General features: G+C 38.4%; 2 protein-coding genes across 3 annotated transcripts; one reads left to right on the top strand and one right to left on the bottom strand.

Annotated features, from left to right (window-relative positions):
* Positions 1 to 183: 183 nt before the first annotated feature.
* ppp1r7 (protein phosphatase 1, regulatory (inhibitor) subunit 7) lies at positions 184 to 10,048 on the bottom strand. 2 transcript variants are annotated; one of them, XM_086086041.1, is made up of 10 exons: positions 9,954 to 10,048; positions 8,808 to 8,903; positions 8,595 to 8,650; positions 8,247 to 8,312; positions 7,979 to 8,109; positions 5,317 to 5,479; positions 5,129 to 5,245; positions 4,907 to 5,011; positions 4,725 to 4,811; positions 184 to 3,430 (listed from the first exon to the last, which is right to left on the bottom strand). In XM_086086041.1, the coding sequence occupies exons 1-10, from the start codon at positions 9,991 to 9,993 to the stop codon at positions 3,254 to 3,256; spliced, it is 1,038 nt and encodes a 345-aa protein (XP_085942167.1). In that variant the 5' UTR covers positions 9,994 to 10,048; the 3' UTR covers positions 184 to 3,253. The 2 variants fall into 2 exon arrangements, with proteins under 2 accessions (XP_085942167.1, XP_085942177.1); XM_086086051.1 differs by lacking the exon at positions 9,954 to 10,048 and adding an exon at positions 9,686 to 9,748.
* Positions 10,049 to 12,097: 2,049 nt separating this feature from the next.
* LOC147181067 (uncharacterized) lies at positions 12,098 to 19,349 on the top strand. Its single transcript, XM_086066764.1, has 6 exons — positions 12,098 to 12,357; positions 13,839 to 14,018; positions 14,110 to 14,367; positions 16,070 to 16,171; positions 16,815 to 16,832; positions 17,024 to 19,349. The coding sequence occupies exons 1-6, from the start codon at positions 12,288 to 12,290 to the stop codon at positions 17,107 to 17,109; spliced, it is 714 nt and encodes a 237-aa protein (XP_085922890.1). The 5' UTR covers positions 12,098 to 12,287; the 3' UTR covers positions 17,110 to 19,349.
* The last annotated feature ends 25 nt before the right edge of the window (positions 19,350 to 19,374 follow it).

Raw genomic sequence — 19,374 nt, 5'->3', positions numbered from 1 at the left:
GAGTTATAGTATTTTACGAAAAAAGGTAATACTGTTTCACGAAGAAATTATAATCAAGTTGATATAGTTATTTTCAAATGCAAGGAGTAAAGGTAAATAGTTGTAAGAAAAATGACTTAAGTACAATAACGACGTATCTGTACTTTCCACCACTGTCCAAAATCACAAATGAAAAGCAAAATCTTGTTGTAAGTAGTAGTACTATACATTTATTGTTGTTTGCATAATACATTCCATTTCAAGTCCAAAAACCCTGTGATTTAGATTATTTAAACAACAAATAGTTTATCAGATTACTCTTTCAGTGACAACTTAAAATCACTTGATCTGAACCACTTCAGTTCACTGGCAACACGACTCTTTCAATCCATTATTTGTCATTGTAATTTCCTTAAAACCAAGTGTAAAATAATATCTAAAAGGCTTAGAACTTTTTATTTCCACAAAAAATCTGTTGCCTTAGCCATGACATCAAATGAACAAAGTATATTTTTTGAATGTACACATGGATCAAATCAAGTGATCTCAGTTATTTACATGAGACCACCACACAAACAGCCCCTCAGCTTTTTTTTTCTTTTCTTTTTTTTAGCTGAGTGCAGCTGTCAATAAATAATACAGAATGTGTCACTGCAGCATCTATAAACTCGTCATCCAGTCTCAGAGCTCGAGGTAAACCAGTAAAAACCTTTGTGAAGCACTCCAAACGAACGGAACAAGTGAAAGAACCAAAGAAGTGATCAGTATGACAAAGAAGAAAAAAAAAAAAAGGTTATTTACCATCCTAGATAGACAGATGTTACATTCTTGTAGGCTTTATTTTACGACAGAGGTGTCACTCAGTCGTAAGATGGATGAGAGGAGACTTGGGGACATTCGTCGCATTTTGCTGTAAATTAGGTTGAAAATACACACACATGAAATTTGCAAGTAAGTTTGAAAAGATGCATCTTCTATTTAAAGGTTTAATACCAAGTTTGGGAGTGCTTTGAATAAGCTCAACTGCATGATATTCTGTGAGGGCAAAAAGTAGGTATACACTTAAGTCTCGTTTATTTATTTTTAAAGGTACCACAAATGAAAAATAAATTGAGCCAAGAAACAAAGAAAGTAAATTCAAAAGCAGTATTGGACAGGTAGTGGGGGAGGAAGGCAAAAAGTAGTTTAGAGCAAATAAAGGGAGGATGGAAAATAAATTGTAGGTAGGAGGAAAGGAACGAATGAAGGGAGGGAGTGAGAAAGAAAAAAAGAAAGAAAAGAAAGAAAGAAATTGAAGAAAGGTGGCGAGGACCACTTTTAAAACGTATACCTACTTTTGGCCGAGCTTGTAGTACAGTGCTACCTTGACTTATGACTAATTCCTTAAATTTACTCTCATTTCAAATCAATGTTCCTCTGTGAAATGAACTGTTATTAATCTTACTTTTTAATTTTAATAAGACAACTAGCAATGTACTGCATTAAACTATTTTACAATGTAAAATAAACTGTGATTATTTTAAGTACCGTAGTATTTGTGGTGTGTGCCTTTAAGGGGTGTGGCCTAGTGATTGACATCTCAAGGTCGAGTTGGTTAGGCTGTGTGTGAGCATCTGGGCGCGAGTTGTGGCCAACAGCAGGTACTTGCAAGTGCGCTGTTTTTGTATTTGACTATTTGTCCCATTCAATACAATACACATAAAGACAATCCGGCTGTTTTTGTCCCCATTTGACCCTTCCTGGCCAAATACGTCCAACGTCACATTATGCTTTAGTCTGAGGCGTGTTAAGGATTTGCCCCAACGTGTGTGTTGGGAAAGCAGACTACTTTTAAGCCATCCAACTCTGGATTTTCATGTGAACGTCCTGGAAGCGCCCCAACAGACAAAGAAGGAAGCAGCGGTGGTTCCCAAGATAGAAGTATTGTCCAAAGCAAGACTTTTTTTTGCCGCCATAGGCATCTTAGACCTGGTACACACATCAGGACTTTTCAAATCTTAAACCTAAGATTACTTTATCTGTGAAAGACATAAAGATACAAAAAAAAACAGTTTTTGCTGTATTGTGTGTGTGGTCTGCTCTAATAATCTCAACACACAGAACCAACACATTAAGATTCAGATTTAAGTTTCTGTCCTACCATGGATTTCGAAATGTAGTCCGCTGGGGCAGGAATCTCGCGTGATCGCACGTGATCGGACAAAAAAAAAATAAGATCAGACACTTCCGGATATGCGCGATGTTACCAGAGAGGCTTACTTTGGAAAAAATGTACTGTCGTCTGGGGAACCCACGTTAATAAAAAAAAATAAAAAATGACGAGTATGTGTAGGACATATTTTGTTTTATTTACTTGTCCATTCCATGTCACAGTCTACGGAGTCAAATGACTCAAGAAACACCTCCTTTCCCGATGCACGTCAAGATTTTTGTTTTAATAGTCAAGATTGTCGGCCCCGCCCTCTTTTAGACCCTATTATAGGGACAAATGCCCTCCTAACACACCTCAGGTGAAATGATAATCCTAAACCCTGTTTCCACCAATGGTATCTAATCTACCAAAAAATCTACCCGGCTCTACTCTTCTATCTTTTTTGGTACCTATTCCTTTGTGGTAAAAAAAATAAAAATTAGCCTGGTCCTAAAACGTGACGTAAATATTTTGGAGACTAACGATTGGTCCGAGACAATCGTCATCAACGACAAAGAGAAGAAAAAGAATGGCTTCCAAGCAGATCAATACTTGGACTTTTGAGGAGGTGCAAATATTTTTAACATTATTATGAGAGGGGCTCCCGGGTAGTGGCAGTGGAGACGCACAGTTTTTTGGTGTAGAACCGAGTAGAATAGAATAAAGCAGAGTAGATACCGTCGGTAGAAATGGGGTTGTAGAGGACAATCAATCTCATGAGTAAGGGAACAAAAACAACCCAATTGCATTCAACGGCCAAGGTAGGTCAAGTCAAGGTGCCACTGTATTCTGATTTGGTGAGTGATCCCTCTTCCCTTTTGATTCTTCCAAAATGTGACAAATATGTCATCGGTCGCATGATTGACAATAAGAAAGTGATGGATTTGATGTTATATCACAGTTCCTCTCCAGTGCCATAAATAAAGTTTCCACAACTTGGATGGAGTTGCGAATGAGCGCATACGTGGGTGACATGAATGTTGCACTGTATATTATGTGTATGTAGAGAGGAGGATTTGGTGAGTGGAGGTGCGAGGGCGTGGGGGCAACACTGAAGTGGACGGCGTATACCGTACTGCATGTTTAAAAGCGGATGAAGGTGGCGTCGATCTGGCGCACGCTGGGCAGAGCCAGCATGATCTTCCGCCGGTACTGCGGGTCTTTCTGCAGGGGGTTTCTCTCCAGATAGACCGTCTCCAGGGATTTGATGTTCTTCAGCTCGTCCAGATCCGACCAGTTGTCGATTTGGTTATCGTTCATCTGAGGGGAGTCACAGCGCTTGTTTAGGACATTTGCAACTTTTTTTTTGTGCCGTTTTGTTTATTGGGTGTGAGTCTTATCAAGGCTGACTTGGGTTGAGTGGTGAGGCTCGGTCGCCAGCCAATCACAAGACACGTCTAAAAATTAATGAACGTAAATTAATGATTTTTCATTGTAGTTTTTAATTTCGTTTTGACTTTTTTTTCCTTTTCAATTTAGATAGCTTAATTAGTTTTTAGAGCACGTTTGTTAGTTATTGCGTCTTCTTTTTTTTACTTTGAAAGCTCATGTATTAAATCAAATGACAAAGATGAAAACAAAGGACATTTTTGCTATAATAATAGCAAATTTTATATACATTTTCAGTTAGCTATCGTGTTTTTCAAAACATTTTCATTCTTACTGTATTGGATTAACCAAAACGTTTTTTCAATTTTACTTTTAGAGTTATTTAATACATTTTTGTGAACTATAACAACTTTGGCAAGCATTCACACTCACGTCGACACCTCTGGGCAATTTGGAGCCGTCCATTTATACTAGCACATTTGAAGCTTATCCTAGCTGACTTTGGGCTAGAGGTGATGTACATCCTGGACTGGTTGCCCGTCAATTGCAGGGCATATAAAGACAAACAACCATTCATACCAATAGACAATTTAGAGTCTTCAACTAAGGAAGCAAATCTGCAGCATTTCCCAACTGACTTGGGGAGAGAAAAGCAGGGACTCGACTGGTCACCAGACAGTCACAGTGCACGTATAGACAAGCAAGCATTCACATCTAGGGCCAAGAGGAGGACGCAGAGGCAAAATGATGCAGCCGTTCAAAGCACAAATCTCAGAAGTGTTAAATGAAGACTTTAAATTGTCCATGCAGTGGGTATAAAATGTCTACAGACCCCTGTTCAAAGACCACGTTTTTGTGATGTAAAAAATAGACACAGACAAATCATTTCAAAAGGTATCCCTCCATAAATGTGACCTATAACTTGTGAAACTCATTTAAAAAACAACATATTTTCGAGAGGAGAAGTAAAGTTAAACAAATGTGGTTGCACAAGTGTGCACTCACTCTTGTGACTGAGAATGTGGCTGTGTTCAGAGTTAAACACACCTGCCATCATTTTAAGTGACTATGATTAACTCCAAGTAAAGTTAAGCTGTTCTAACAAGGCTTCTTCTGACATTTTTGTAGTCGTCTCTTATAGCACAAAAGCCATGGTCCGGAAAGAGAAATAAATAGCATGAGTGTCAATAATTTATCATAAAACATTTAAACACTTGAGTCCTACCCAGAACTCCTGCAGCTCTGTTAGATGGCTGACGTTCTCGATCTTCTTTACTCTGTTGGCTGCGATGTCCAGAGTCGTCAACTTTTTCTGATGGGAGAGAGAGTGGTGTGAGGGAATACAGAAAACACTCTGCTGCTGCTGTTAGTTGATGTGCACATTGGACAGGTTCTTGCTTGACTCACATTGTTTTCCAAGCCCTCAATGACCTCAATGCCGTTGTGGCTCAGGTAGAGCTCTTGTAGGCTGACTAGGTTCTGCAAACCCTCCATTTTAGTAATCCGATTACTCTGAATGTAAACACAAAGAAGTTTATGCGAAGTCCTTGGCAAAATGTCTCCCCTGTAAGCGGTCCCTAGGCCTAAAATGTACTGTAAGAACCACTGCTTTAAAGCCAGTATGAGTACCTGAATGCTTAACACAGTCAGGCTGTGTAAACTGTCCATATTCTGCAGCTTGGTGATTTTATTGGTGCCAAGGAATAAGCTTTGCAAAGACGTGAGCATATCCAGGTTCTCTATGACCTATGAACACAAATAAAGAATTATGACTATGACTTGATTAACACGTTTTGTAAGCGTGACGACAAGCGTACTCGAATGCGATTGGAGCCCAGCTCCAGCATTTCCAGACAGGGAAAGTGCCCCAGGTTGGCGATGTTGCCGATTTTGTTGTGAAGCAGAAAAAGTTTCATCAGCCGCGTGAGTTGCTCCAAACCTTCCACCTTCCTCAGAACATTGAAGGAAACGTCCAGCTGCCTGTGGTTGAGCCAAAAAGACAGATGAAGAGCTTGTTGGGTTTGAAAAATGCCATTTATCTGTTCCGGTAGTACGTACCATAAAAAACAAGAAGAAAAAAAAAGTCACATGCCACAGTATTGCACTATATTAAAATAAACTTAACACAACAAAATAGAATATAAAGAATTATAATTATTGTTTGTGCATCATGGTTCATGCCTCAATGCTATTCCCCATTGACATTTTGCTCCTCCTTCTGGTTTGTGTGCCTTGGCCACTAGAGGCCAGTATAATACAGTCATATAAACACGAAGAAAACGGTCACAACAAAATGTATCTTTTATACAGAGGATCGCAGTAAATAAATATTGTTATGCTGTCTAAATGTGTTACCATGGAGGACCAAAACTGCAAAAATAAATAAATACATTTAAAAAAGTTAAAATAAATACAAAAATAATATATAAAAATAAATATGGAAATAATACAAAAACAAGTCTATAAATAGAATTAAATATAAATCATTAAATAAAAGCCACTGCTCTCATATTTATCTATTTCATGCTGCAGACAATGTCAGCATGAAATGTGCCATAAAATGTGATTTCAATGAGGGGGTGGCCCTAAGTGTGTCTTGGGTTGAACTATTCGCTTGGTAGATCGCTTGGTTGATCGACATGTCAGTCGAGCAACTAGACATTCAAGTCGCAAGTTCTGGTGACAGTGGATATTAGTTGGTGGACCGTTGCTGGAGTTCACCATACAAGCTGTCGAGACTTCTTTGTTCGCCGACCGGCTTGGTGTGAGTGAGAGAACACACTCCACTACTGTCGAAAGGCAGTTTGCAGCGCCAAATAATCCAACCCAAGACACACTTAGGACCGCACCCCCATTTTAATAACATTTCATGATGACAGCGTCTGCAGGATGAAATAAATATAAGCAAAGCGTTTTTATTTCTTGATTGATATTTAATTGTATTTATATATTTGTTTGTATCTACTTCCACATTTATATTTGTGTTTATTTTTTCATCTAGTTCTTTTCTCAAGTATAAATATATGTTTTTGTTATTTTTAGTTCCATTTACAGGTATATTATTTTAGAATTATATCTTTATACCCGCTTTTATTCTCACTTTTATTTATTTTGGGATTTTAGGGCCTCCATAGTCTGTCTAAATGTGACTAAACTGTTTAGCCGCGTTTCCACCGCAGAAACTTCGGGGTAAATTTACGGGGCCAGCCCCATATGTGCGCGTCTCCACTGCAAGAGCCTTCCCAACCGGGCCACATTTACAGGAACTTACGGGGACGAGCGGAGGTCCTACTCGAGGGTAGGTCCTCCGCCGGCCCGATAAACTCCCGATAGGGATTTCGTGCCGATTGGCTAAAAATTATTTAGTATAAAAAATGATCTTACCTTCATGCATTCTCGGCTTAAGTCCCTTCCACCAAAACAATTCTCTTATTAATCCTTTGCCTATTTTCGTTCCACACTACTGTTAGCTTTTTCAAATTCTTTATCTAGACGCCGTCTCCTCTCACTCAAACCAACCATCCATCCACCCCAAGCACATAAAAAAAAGCTGAGAAAAACAGCAACCGCCACAAGTTTTTTTTCTTTCCTCGTTGTTGTTCTGATTTTTGCGGCGCGGTGCTTGGGTGACGTCACAGAAACCGTCGCAAGGCAATTACGTGTCAATCGAAACTCGTGACTTGCCTTTTCAAATTCTTCATCTAGTCACCGTCTCCTCTCACTCAAACCATCCATCCACGCCAAGTACATAAAATAAAAAGCAGAGAAAAACAGCAACCACCTAAAGTTTTTCTCTTTCCTTGTTGTGATATTATTAGTCGCGCGGTGCAAGGGTGACGTCACGGGAAAAAAACGTCGCTCTGCTTTTTATTTTTTTATTAGACAAGGCTATGGTCTTACTAAATGAAGCTTCTTCCCTCACATCAATATAATTCCTTGGCCACTAGGTGCCACCAAAGTCCATCCATCCATTTTCTTAACCGCTTGTCCTCACAAGGGTCGCTGGAGCCTATCCCAGCTGGCTTCGGGCAGTAGGCGGGGTACACCCTGAACTGGTTGCCAGCCAATCGCAGGGCACACAGAGACGAACAACCATCCACACTCACAATCACACCTATGGACAACATGGAGAGTTCAATTAACCTGACATGCATGTCTTTGGAATGTGGGAGGAAACCGGAGTACCCGGAGAAAACCCACGCAAACTCCACCCAGGAAAGCCGAAGCCCGGACTCGATCTCACGTCCTCTGCACTGGGAGGCGGACGTGCTAACTAGTCATCCACCGTGCCGTGCCGCCCGCCCGCCACCAAAGTCATATTTTGATATTAGACATACATACATGGCTTTGGCCTGAGCGCAAAAACAATAATAGACAAGAATAGGCTCCCCCCCAAAAAATTTACTAAATAGCAAATTTGCAAATGCTGACCTACAAATATTCAGGGGTTCACTGTATACGATTAAAATCCCAACTTACTCCAACTGCGTGAGCTTGTTGAGATTCTCCAACTTGCGGATTTGATTGTCATACAAATCAAGTTCTCGCAGTGAGCTCAAACTGTCGAGATTTTCAATTTTTTTAATCAGATTCTGTCGTAAGGAAAGAGTCTGTGTGGAAAAAGAGAATAAAGAATTGTCAATATGGCATTTTTTAAAAAGTTATTCTTTCATTTCTAAAATCTCAATTTGGTGATGCATAATTTTTTTCACTGATCAGCAACACTTGCTGAATGTATAATACTTACTTTTGCTTTCAGTAGCACTTCCAGTCCTTCAATTTTTCCAATGCGACAGTGAACAAGGTCAACATCCTGTAAAAAGAAAAGAAAAAGTAAAAAGAAGCCGGATGATAATGTCGTACATTGGATCATTGCATCTCCAAAACCATTATTTTTCAGAAACTTAAAAAAAGAGATTAGACTGAATATTAATTTGTAAAAATAACAAACCCAGATTCACACTTTTCCCAAATGGCTAGTCACCACTACCCAATAGGCAGCATTTTTGAAAAAAAATGTGCATATGGCCAAATACGGTCATTGGAGATGAGTTTGCCTGAAGCAAAGATAATATGTCAAACAGCTTCCCCCCACCTCCTCTTCCGGGTCCAAGGTGATGGTGTCCATGTCAACGGGAGATTCCTCTTTATCTAGAGGGAGTGAAATCATAAGACAACATGATTCCATTAACAGAAAGGCACAAAGAGAAAAAGAGACTTTAATGTCCATCCAACCCTGGATAACAGGCCCAGAAACATTACTAGTGATTGTTGCCCCTGATTGGGTAAATATGTTGGGATAACATACTCGAGGCGGGAGGCTGATTTGGATCCATGTCGCCATTGATGCTCTTCCTCCTGGTCTCGTCGTCACCCGACTCCTCAGATTCTCCCCTCCGATCCACTACAAGTCAAGCACACAAAATGAAATGTAAACAAAATGTATTTATAGAGCACATTTAAAAACAACGGGGTTGACTATTACTAACATACTGCACAAGTCACTTAGAATTCCTTGAAAGATGACAGATTTTACTACATTTTAAAATCCTGGTCATTTCTTACACCAAGATGGGTGACACAACAGGCCTTTTTCAAGGTACACGAGGGTAAAAAAAGTTGTGATGAATTAGGCATACAACGTCCATCTTCATCTTTACTCGGTGGCGGGTAAATTCGAGAGTCATCTGTTAATAACAGCACCTGGGAAGCAAGTAAAAAGGGCAATACAATGAACTGTCCTAGGTATTTTTTTGTGTATTTATTTCATTACAGGTTAATTCATTTTAGTTTATTATTGCTATTAACCGCTTGCTGGCAATAAAGGTTGTCAAATGGCATGTTTTGGTATGGTATTTTGTTTCTACGATACATTTCGGTTAGGGAGAGATGGGAAAGGTTGGGCCTCCAACTAAAAATTCGCTTTGGTCAGGAGCAACCTAGCACAGCCTAGTAAACACTGTCATCTTTGACCGATAGCAGTGGCATAATACAAAGGAAACTCCACCCTGCCTGTTTATCGTTACAAATGACTTGCAACAACAATCTGACCCGATTCGTTAGTGTGAGTGTACTCTCATCATTCCGTAGCAGTCTGCTTTTCAGTCCGCCGTTCACGTCGTTATATTGCCATACATACCGAGCGGTTTTAAATAGTTTGTAGAAGAACGTTAGCCACATCATTACCTCCCCGGTACGCGCAGACCTGTCACGCCAGGATCGGACATAGATTTTCGGGGACAACGTGGTCCAGGTTTGGCGTAAACCAACGACGTCAGCCAGCGAGCCTTGTTGTTAGCACGCTACCTAGCAAACGTGGGCTGGACATCTGTTATACATTCGTAAACGACACTTCGAATGCACTCGCGGAGATAAGGAGTCGCGCGTCGTCATAATTGACATTCAACCGGGATGCTGGTGGAGACTGGGCGACGGCTTTTCGATATTTACTCACCTTCCATTTCTTGCGGCTCTACAACGGAGAGGGAAGCCATGTTTCCTGTAAACACTCCTGGCAACGGCTCAGCCAATCAGAGGGAAGGGATGTACATACGACGGCACGTCGCAAGGTTGCGCCAGCCACACGCAAAGGACTGTACAGTGGACCCCCGCATACTCGCTGTTCGGCACCCGCGAATTCGCATATTCGCGGATTTTTTTCTCCCCCCAATTTTTTTACATTTGTTTATGTTGGTATATATATTTTTGCTTTTTTCCCCACAGTCCCCAAATTATATCTTTATATGCATATATGTACAATCAGGATGAAATTAAATCAAATAAACATGACACAAAACAGTAGTGAGACTCAAAACAAATGAAAATCCTCACGTAAAAGCATAAAGAGAATGATAATAATAATGCATCGGATTTATATAGTGCTCTTCTAGACACTCAAAGACACTTTACAATGGAATGGATACATTATTCATGCACTCAAACATTCACACTGTGGTTAAGCTACTTAAGTAGCCACAGGTGCCCTGGGGTAGGCTGATGGATGCGTGGCTGCCAGTGTGTGCCTACAGCCCCTTTGACCATCACCAAACATTCGCACCTTCCATACACCAGTGTGAGTAGCACTGGAGGCAATGTGTATGAAGTGCCTTGCCCAAGGACACACCAACACATGACTTGGGGAAAGCGAGGATCGAACAGCCGACCTTCTAGTTAGTTACTGAACGACTATCTCTACACCCTGAGCCACGGCCGCCACAGAACTGTCCTGCCTAGTCTAAAAAAAAAAAAAAAAAAAACAGATTCAAAAGTGGTTAAACAATGAAATAGAAAACATTTAGTCATGCACACACTCACTGCGCTTCAGATAGCAAAAGTTTGTTTTGTTTATTAGCGTTGGTACACACAAGAACAATGAATTCACATCCCGTGCCAACAGATAAACATGAACACATTGTTTTTATCATGAAACCTATAAAACAATCTGCCATTTTGTTCAGCACAAGTTCCACAACCGCTTCTCTGAACCCTTCTGCCGCAGTTACAGCGCTTTCCTACTTGTACATTTCCAACAATTTATAAGTGCGTGATACGTTAGCATCTCAGAGTTCTGAACTCTAAGATTCAGTGAGTCAGTCTCAGGGGTTTGTGAGCAATCCTTTTAAAGGTACATGAAAACAAACATGAATAAAGTCATGATTTGTCTGTTGTGGTATTTGAACTGACCACAGTGACTTTGTGTGCAACTGATGTATGCTTCAGTTTGAGCACTGATATTACTTGTAGGCATATGTTTTGAATTTGAAAAAAAAAGAAAGAATTTCATTGTATTCATGGATGCCAAGGTTGTTAAATTAAGCGAAAACTAATCAAATAACAAGCTAAAAAACATTTTATTTAACTAAATACAGTAACATAAAAATGTAAATGCTTTAAATAAAAAACTAAAATTGCATTTTTTGCAATAGCTTTTTTTTTGCAGTGTAAAACGAGCTATAATTATAGCAAAAAATGTCTTCGATTTCATGTTTGTCAATTAATATCTTGATATACACAAGCTTTCGGGATTGATAGCCTATATTTCGGTATTGAGCGTCTGTACAGAAGAAGGAAGGTCAAACTGTCATTTGATAATTAAATATTCCATATATTTAAAAAAACAAAACCAAAACATTAAAAACAAAAAAACAGAAACCTAAAACCTACTATAAAAACTAATTAAGCAACAAAAGTCAAAATGAAAACAAAACAAAAAACTAATGAAAAAAAACATACTACATAAACGAATTCAAACTAACTGAAATTAAATAACAAAAGTCAAAATCAATCATACAATTCTTCAAAGGCTTTAAATATATTATATTCAGGTGTTATTTGAATAATGTACGTTATTTCCTCTATTAAACTTGTTGCTCTGAAGTGCTGTGGAAAATAAATTGCAATGAACCAGGGCCGCCCTATGCACAATGTGGACAATATTACAATGTTAAACAAAGTAAATTTGGTTTCTCGTGAATATGCTAATTGTAATAGTCAACAAAGGGCTTTTAAACGTCTCATGGACGGATGTTTCTCTGTGCTAACAGATCAGTGGACGGAGAGTCGTCGTGCGTATCTGCCTTCTCGGCCAATCAGAGGGGAGAATGAGTTTTTTTTTTTTTAAACAATAACTTAGAAACTAAAACTCCTTGATAGGCGGAGGTCAACGATGCTAGTCCGTGGATTTCTGTTGAAGAAGGTTCTTCTGGGCGACCTTTGCACGCTTTAAATGGCGTAAAGCATCTATCTACTTGCATGTGTACATTTATTAGCGTTTTGGGGACTCGGAGCGATGCATTTTGTTAGCATTCTCGTGCTTGGGATACTGGCTCCTTTATCACTGGCTCTACCGGTTCCAGTTGGTAAGAAACGCGTTTACTTTGTAACTAAAATGCTGTAATCCAATATGATTTTGAGTTTAGCCGTTGATATGTTATTGTGAAGTGCGATGCAGCGATAAATCGCATGCCATGCATTTATGTTTCTTGTTAGGGGAGTGAATAAAATCAACTAATTGTTTTTACATGTAAATATTGCTGTCAAATAAGAATTTGCTGAGGTCCATGTTAAGGTGAGTAACCTAGATGTGTTTTGGCAATAAAAGTGGATGTATAAAACCAGAGACAATTAACAGATGGTAAAACTATAACATATTTACAAGCACAGTAGTAACAAGAAAAGGTAATTAGCACAACATAACAAACCAGTGCTCAAAATTAGGTTTGAAATATAATGTAGTGCTGTCAAAGTTAAAGCGTTAACTCATTGATTAATCACACGAAAATTGTAGCCTTAATCATGTATTTAAATAGATAGATAGATTAATCGGTACTGTTCATTTTGACCGCAGGTGATTCTTTAGCTTGACACCGGATGGTTACGTTAAAGGTAGCACAGGTTGTCTTTGAGCAATAAACATGACTACAACATGCATTAAATTAAATTATTAAATAAATGTTTGCGTATAACAGAATATTGGTTCATGTGAAACTACTGGGGTAATTTCCCCCCTATAAATTATACAAATAATTAACTGATTAGAAAAAGAGGAGGGGAGGATGACAGTGTGCAATGAATCAAAAAATGTTGAAGACATCCTCATAACATTAAATGTAGAAAGAATTAACATATAACAAGTGGTCTTCGAATTTGGCGGGCAAAAAAAATGCTGATAAAAAGACTTTTTAATTAAGTGAATAATCGTTAATTAATCAATAAAAATTCTAAAATGTGATTAAAAAATTATTGTTTGAAAGCTCTAATTAGATGACAATAGTATTAAATCCTTTGAATTTACTTAATTTGAACATGTAGGCCTAAATCAGTTGAACACGATTAAACTGTGTTAAACTGACTTTTTCAAGGACAAGAGGGGGAACTTACATCAGTTTACCATATTTTAATCATGTGTAATACTTTTTTTCCAGTGCACAGGATAGACCGAGCCGAGATTTGAACTTGGACATTCGAACTTTGGTCCTTCACAGTCGCGCCATGTTTTTGTGGCTCAATAAATTTTATTCCAGTACAGTATGTAAAGCCTCAAAACCTGATAGAGGGACACAGTTTATCTGTTGCAGCGCATTGGTAGATGTGCGATAATGAGTCATGACTGGCTTGGTGTGCGATTAGATTAATTGAAGACTTCAAATTAGCCATAAGTGTTAATGTGTCTATGTTGTACTACAGTACCGTGAGAGGTCACCGTTGGTGTTTGTCTTTTAAATCCCCACTCTATCAATCAACTTGCTAGCCACTTAAAGTTACATTTTAACTCACTTTAATACCCATGACTCGAAAGCACCTGCCTTACATACTCATCTACTCATCTCTTTCTGTTCAGACACGGCAGTAGTTCAGCTGCAGCAATGGGTGGCGTTGGGGACACGGCACATCTCGGAGCGGGTCCTCCTAAACGGGGTCCCCTATTCCGGTGCCACCCAAGAAGTCAACAGCATAATTCAGAGGATGTCGGCTGATCCGATCCCTCTGAGGCTCCTCGCCAACCAGACTGCGGCATCAAGTGAGATATCACGTTAATCAAATTCCAGTAAAATGTGTTTGTTGAGGATGGACTAGTGGTTAGGACGTCCGCCCGATGTCTTTGTTGCCAGGCAACCACACAATCCTTCGTTCCCGCGACTGTGTATTGGAGGGCTCGGAGCTGCACTGGACCGACCGGGTTTTCTACAACGGCTCGCTCTACCTGTCCCTGGATCACCACGGGACCTGGGTAGCTCACACACCGCAAGCGACGGCCCTCAAAGCGTCATGGGTGCAGGCCTTGGGGAGCTCGGCGAGCGAGGGGATCCGTCTTCAGGACGCATGCATCAACCTGATGGAAAAACTGAAGCTTTCTGAGGACTGGTCAGGTGGAGTACTGCTATTCATGTTCATGGTGCACAAGTCACACATTCGTCTTTTTGCTTTTTCTCCTGTGGTATCTACTGTATACCCAGCTATTTGCTGAAAAGCTCACTGAAGATGCTAAAAAAAAAATCCCCAAAGCGCTGACTGACAGGGACTAAGTCAAAAGTCAAACAACAACAACAACAACAGCAAAAAAAAAAAAGAAGAGGAATCAGCACTCTATTTTCATGATCAGCGTGACTAAATGGTGCATGGAGTATTTGGAGAATGCACTGGCAGTTGATTTTAAAGTAAGTTAAAACTAGAGCTGTCAAACGATTACATTTTTAAGCAGATTAATCACGTCTTAGAATTTTGATTAATCATGATTAATCGCTTAATTGAAAAGTATTTTTATCAACATTATTTGCCTGTCAAATATGAAGAGCGCCTGTTATGTGTTAATTCTTTCTACATTTAATGTTATGACGTCTTCAACGTTTTTTTCATCCTCCTCTTTCTCTAATCAGTTATTTACTTGTATAATTAAAAATTGGGAAAAAATTACCCTAATATTTTGACATGAACGAATATTTTGAATGTCATACACAAACATTTATTAAATGCTTTACTTTAATGCATGTAGTTATGTTTATTGCTCAAACACAACCTGTGCTATCATTAACGTAGCCATCTGCTGTCAAACTAAAGGATAATCTGTGGTCAAAATTAATAGTGCGATTAATGCGATAATTTGATTAATTAATTAATTAATTAATTAACACTTTAACTTTGACAGCACTAGTTAAAACAGAAAAATGGAGACATGTATTTTAAGATTCGGCCTAAAACAATATTGAGGGCTCATAGTGACTTTTTCACAATTTTTGTTCATTGTCATTCTATACTGTATTAGAGCTGTCAAACGATTCCATTTTTTAATCAGATTCTTTCTTTCACTTCTTTCTGTCCCCTTTCATTTATTTTTAAAAAAATGAAATAATTTTTTGGAATCAAATTGAATTGAACCAGATTAATCACATCTCAGAATTTTGATTAATCACAATTAATCGCTTAATTAAAAGGGCTTTTTATCAACATTTTTTGCTCGACAAATTTGAAGAGCACCTGTTATGTGTTCATTCTGTTGACATTTAATGTTATCAACTTTTTTTGATCAACTGCGCACTCTCATCTTCCTCTTTTTTCAAAGAGTTGCACAATTCAAAATGAAAAAAATGGCCCTAATAGTCTGAATGTCATACGCAAACATTTATTAAAATGCTTTACTTTAATGCATGTACTTATGTTTATTGCTCAAACACAACCTGTGTTACTTTTACCGTAACCATCCGCTGTCAAGCGAAAGGAATATCTGCTATCAAAACTAATAGTGTGATTAATCTGCGTTAATACATGATTAATGGGATACATTTTGTGATTAATCAATGCGTTAACGCTTTCACTTTGACCGCACTATAGTGTATATTTGTCTCATGACAAATTCATTTAACATTAATCCAGGCCGCTTGTGTTAGCTGTAATAAATACAAACAATCAAGTCATGATAATTTTATTATTGTGAGCAAGTAAAAATGATGGATTTTTCTTACATGTCATTGTTTCTAAAACAGGACAGTACACCACTGAGCAATTGCTATTGAGTACTAGACTACATTGTGGTACAGCATATTTTATTGACATTCGCTTGTCATGTTTTTTTAGTTCCAGGGATTCCGATGCCTTACTTTCTGATCCCAATCTTGGGTCTACTGGCCTTTACCGGGCTCATTGCTCTCAGTGTCTTCCTCTCCAAACAACAACAGGGTGAGTCATTTACATTCTTTCTTTGTTATATAATATTTGTGTGATCTATCGCGTTTGGGTCACTGAGTTTGGTAGGACTGTTAGCAAATGACTTTAATCAGGAATGAAAATACGCTTTTTCCTATCCGGTGTCAGATCTTTTTTTTTTTATCGTGCCTTCGTTAAATCACAAACTTTTTAAGCGATCGCTGAATTATGTGTTTTCACATTGTACTTGCACATTGTAATACTCTTGCTTTTGGGAAAGGAGAGACAATGGACTTATATTAAACACTGTGAGTAAAACGCCATAAACACATCGAGCACACTCACACCCCGACACTCAACGTGCATACTTGCAGATGTTCACATGCCAGTACTCCCCACCTTTTAAAGGCAAATGCATTGTACACAGACACGAGAATATGTTCATGTATTTTGTACATGTTTTATGCTTAGAAATTTTTGGGTGCTGATTAGCTCTATCCATATAAGTGAATATGGTGTAAGAGTGAAGACAATTTAATTCAATGTCATTGAATGCCGAATCAACTTTTTACAATATGTCTCATGTTCATTGGCATGTCCTGTTCTCACACTCCTGGGGGGATTTCAAGCATGGTCATGTGTTTTTTTCTTCTTTTTTTTCTTTCTATCTTCTTAGGGCTGTGGCTCCCCGGAGGTAAGAAAACAACATTCTTGATGATTCTCTGTTAACAGCACTGTTTGGAAGATTAGTGGGAAAAGTTGAATATTTAATGCACTTTGCACACATTAACTTTATTTTCTCCTGACTTGTCATCGTCTTGACCTCACTTGTTGTTTAACTTGAGCAACTGATGAACCCTGTGGGTAATCTGTTTTCTCTTGTAGGTGTTCTTGGTTCGATCATACACTACCCAAAGGACATGGCAGATGTTCATCCAGAGAAAAAGGGCAACGGTTATCAAACCTTATGATTCAACGTCAAATTGTGAAAATACCGAACTGTAACAGCCCAAGTGTTTGTTTGTAGGACATTTGAATGAACCAATATTAGCGGAGCAGATAAGCCAAATAATCAAAAATGCGAGGATGAAAATTTGGCAGAAACATTTACACTAGGGTAGACTTGAACGGGGATGTCAACCAATAATTTTCTTTAGTGTGGGCCGACAGCGTGACTTCACATGAGCCCACAGTACCATCCCTTGTTCTATTTCTCTCTTGTACTTTGTGATACTCCTACGACTTATTCAGTACCTCAAATAATAATAATGACCAAAAATGACAGGATTTTTTTTTGATGGCTCCGGTAACAGGTTCCCAAATAATACATTTACGCCAATGTAATGTGTTGAGAAATATTCAGAAAAACAGAAACAAATATTACCCCCCCAAAAAAATTTTAACTGAAAAAAACATTATTTAAAAAAAACAGAAGCCAGTGGTCTGTTTTTCTGAGTAGTTTTTTTTTTTTAATTACCCTCTGAACTAAGGGACTTGTTGCAGACTCATTATTGGCAGACACTTTTCGTCATACCTCCAACGTACCTTCAACTATATCACTTACTGGCTCAGCTAAAGAACATGTCAATCAATCGGCATGATTTTAGTAAGCTAACAGTTAAGTTTCTACGGAAGCGTGTTGCATGCGGGAAAATGTCTGCCATTAGCGCGTCTGCAACTTGTAATTTGTTTTCTGTTTTTTATTAAAAAAAAAATTCTCCTGTTTTTCTGAATATTTTTTTCTGTTCTTCTGAGTAACTTTTCCTCATGTTTTTTCTGAATAACCCCCCCCCCTGTTTTTCAGTTTTTTTTAATATAAATATTCAGAAAAACAGAACATTTAAAAACATTACACACAAAAACAAGCTCCCTCAGAATTTTTTCTTTTTTTTCTTCAAGTGAATGCAATACGTTTCTGTATTAATCAATTTTTTTCAATCGATAAAAACGGGTAGATTTTGCTGCTTAACTCATATTCCACAAACACAATATTAATCAGAATGCCGTATTTACACCAATGGGGGCACATACAACAAATTATTGTAAAGAGAGATTTTGGGTTGACTTCTTTAATGTCCTTGTAAAGCGGACTCCTCTTCTAAAATTTACAACACCACAGGGAAGAGTGTTGGTACCAACCCACCCAAATTTAAATGATTAAAAAGTCACCACATATATAAAATGAAGTTCAAATGATGGAAAATCAAGCCATTCTCTCTGCTCTTGAATGTTGTGGGCATGTCTGCTCAAACCACACCCCACTCAACTATCAGCCATCAATCATATACCACCAAACCGGATGCTACTTCATCTAGCATCCTTCTTATGCTTACACATAACTATAGTACATATTTGAGCCCCATAAATATATTCACTTTAATGCTACAGTAGCTCACATCTATCTGGTCATTGTGGGGATTTCCCACACAGTGATAACAAGGTGCTCAGCACGAAATTCCTGTCCACATGTTGACTGCTGCATCTGACTTTAAAAAAAAGAAGGTTTTACCTGGGTTTTTTTGCATTCATTTGCATAACATTAGTTGTCGTGGCTGACAATGAGGCGTTCTAATGTGGCCACACCAGCCCAAATTGTTCCATATGCTAGCCATCAAGTCAAACCAATGATGCAACAATGATCCAAAAATGACATTTAGCTGGGGGGCAGCCATGACCAAGTGGCTAAACTTGTCACCTGCCGCCATGCGGACACAGTTTTAAAACCAGCCCTGGACACGGGCTGTGATGCCTCTGAGCCAGACACCAATATCCTGAACGGCTCCTTGAGGGACAAAACACTATCAAATGTTTGCTATGACGAGTCAATTGCAGTGGTCAACTTGTGTGTACAATGATAAAAAAACTAAAAATCATCCATTTATTTTTATTTACACCAGATGGAATTTTGACTATTTGAATGCACTTTATCATGCACGCTAATTGACCAATGAGCACAAAAATATAAATGCACTTGCTAAAAACCACTTATTTTATTTTGTTTTGTACAACTGTTGTTTAATGTTAAATGTTCATTACCAATTGTCTTAATGTTATTTTGCATCACCAATCATAGCAATACTGCCAAATATTGAGAGGTGTAATTACAGGAGAGTTATGGTTTAATCTGTTACATGTATGTATAAGCATTCTCTGCACAATGCTAATGTGTTTTTGTTTGTATAAATGTAATTAAAGATCATTTTACCACATACTTATTCTAAATCAGAATTTAATGC

The sequence above is a fragment of the Leptonotus elevatus genome, chromosome 1 (assembly GCF_054856555.1).
Source record: "Leptonotus elevatus isolate MCC_2025b chromosome 1, RoL_Lele_1.0, whole genome shotgun sequence".
Classification (NCBI taxonomy): Eukaryota; Metazoa; Chordata; class Actinopteri; order Syngnathiformes; family Syngnathidae; genus Leptonotus; species Leptonotus elevatus.
This window is presented reverse-complemented; position numbering and strand designations above follow the sequence as displayed.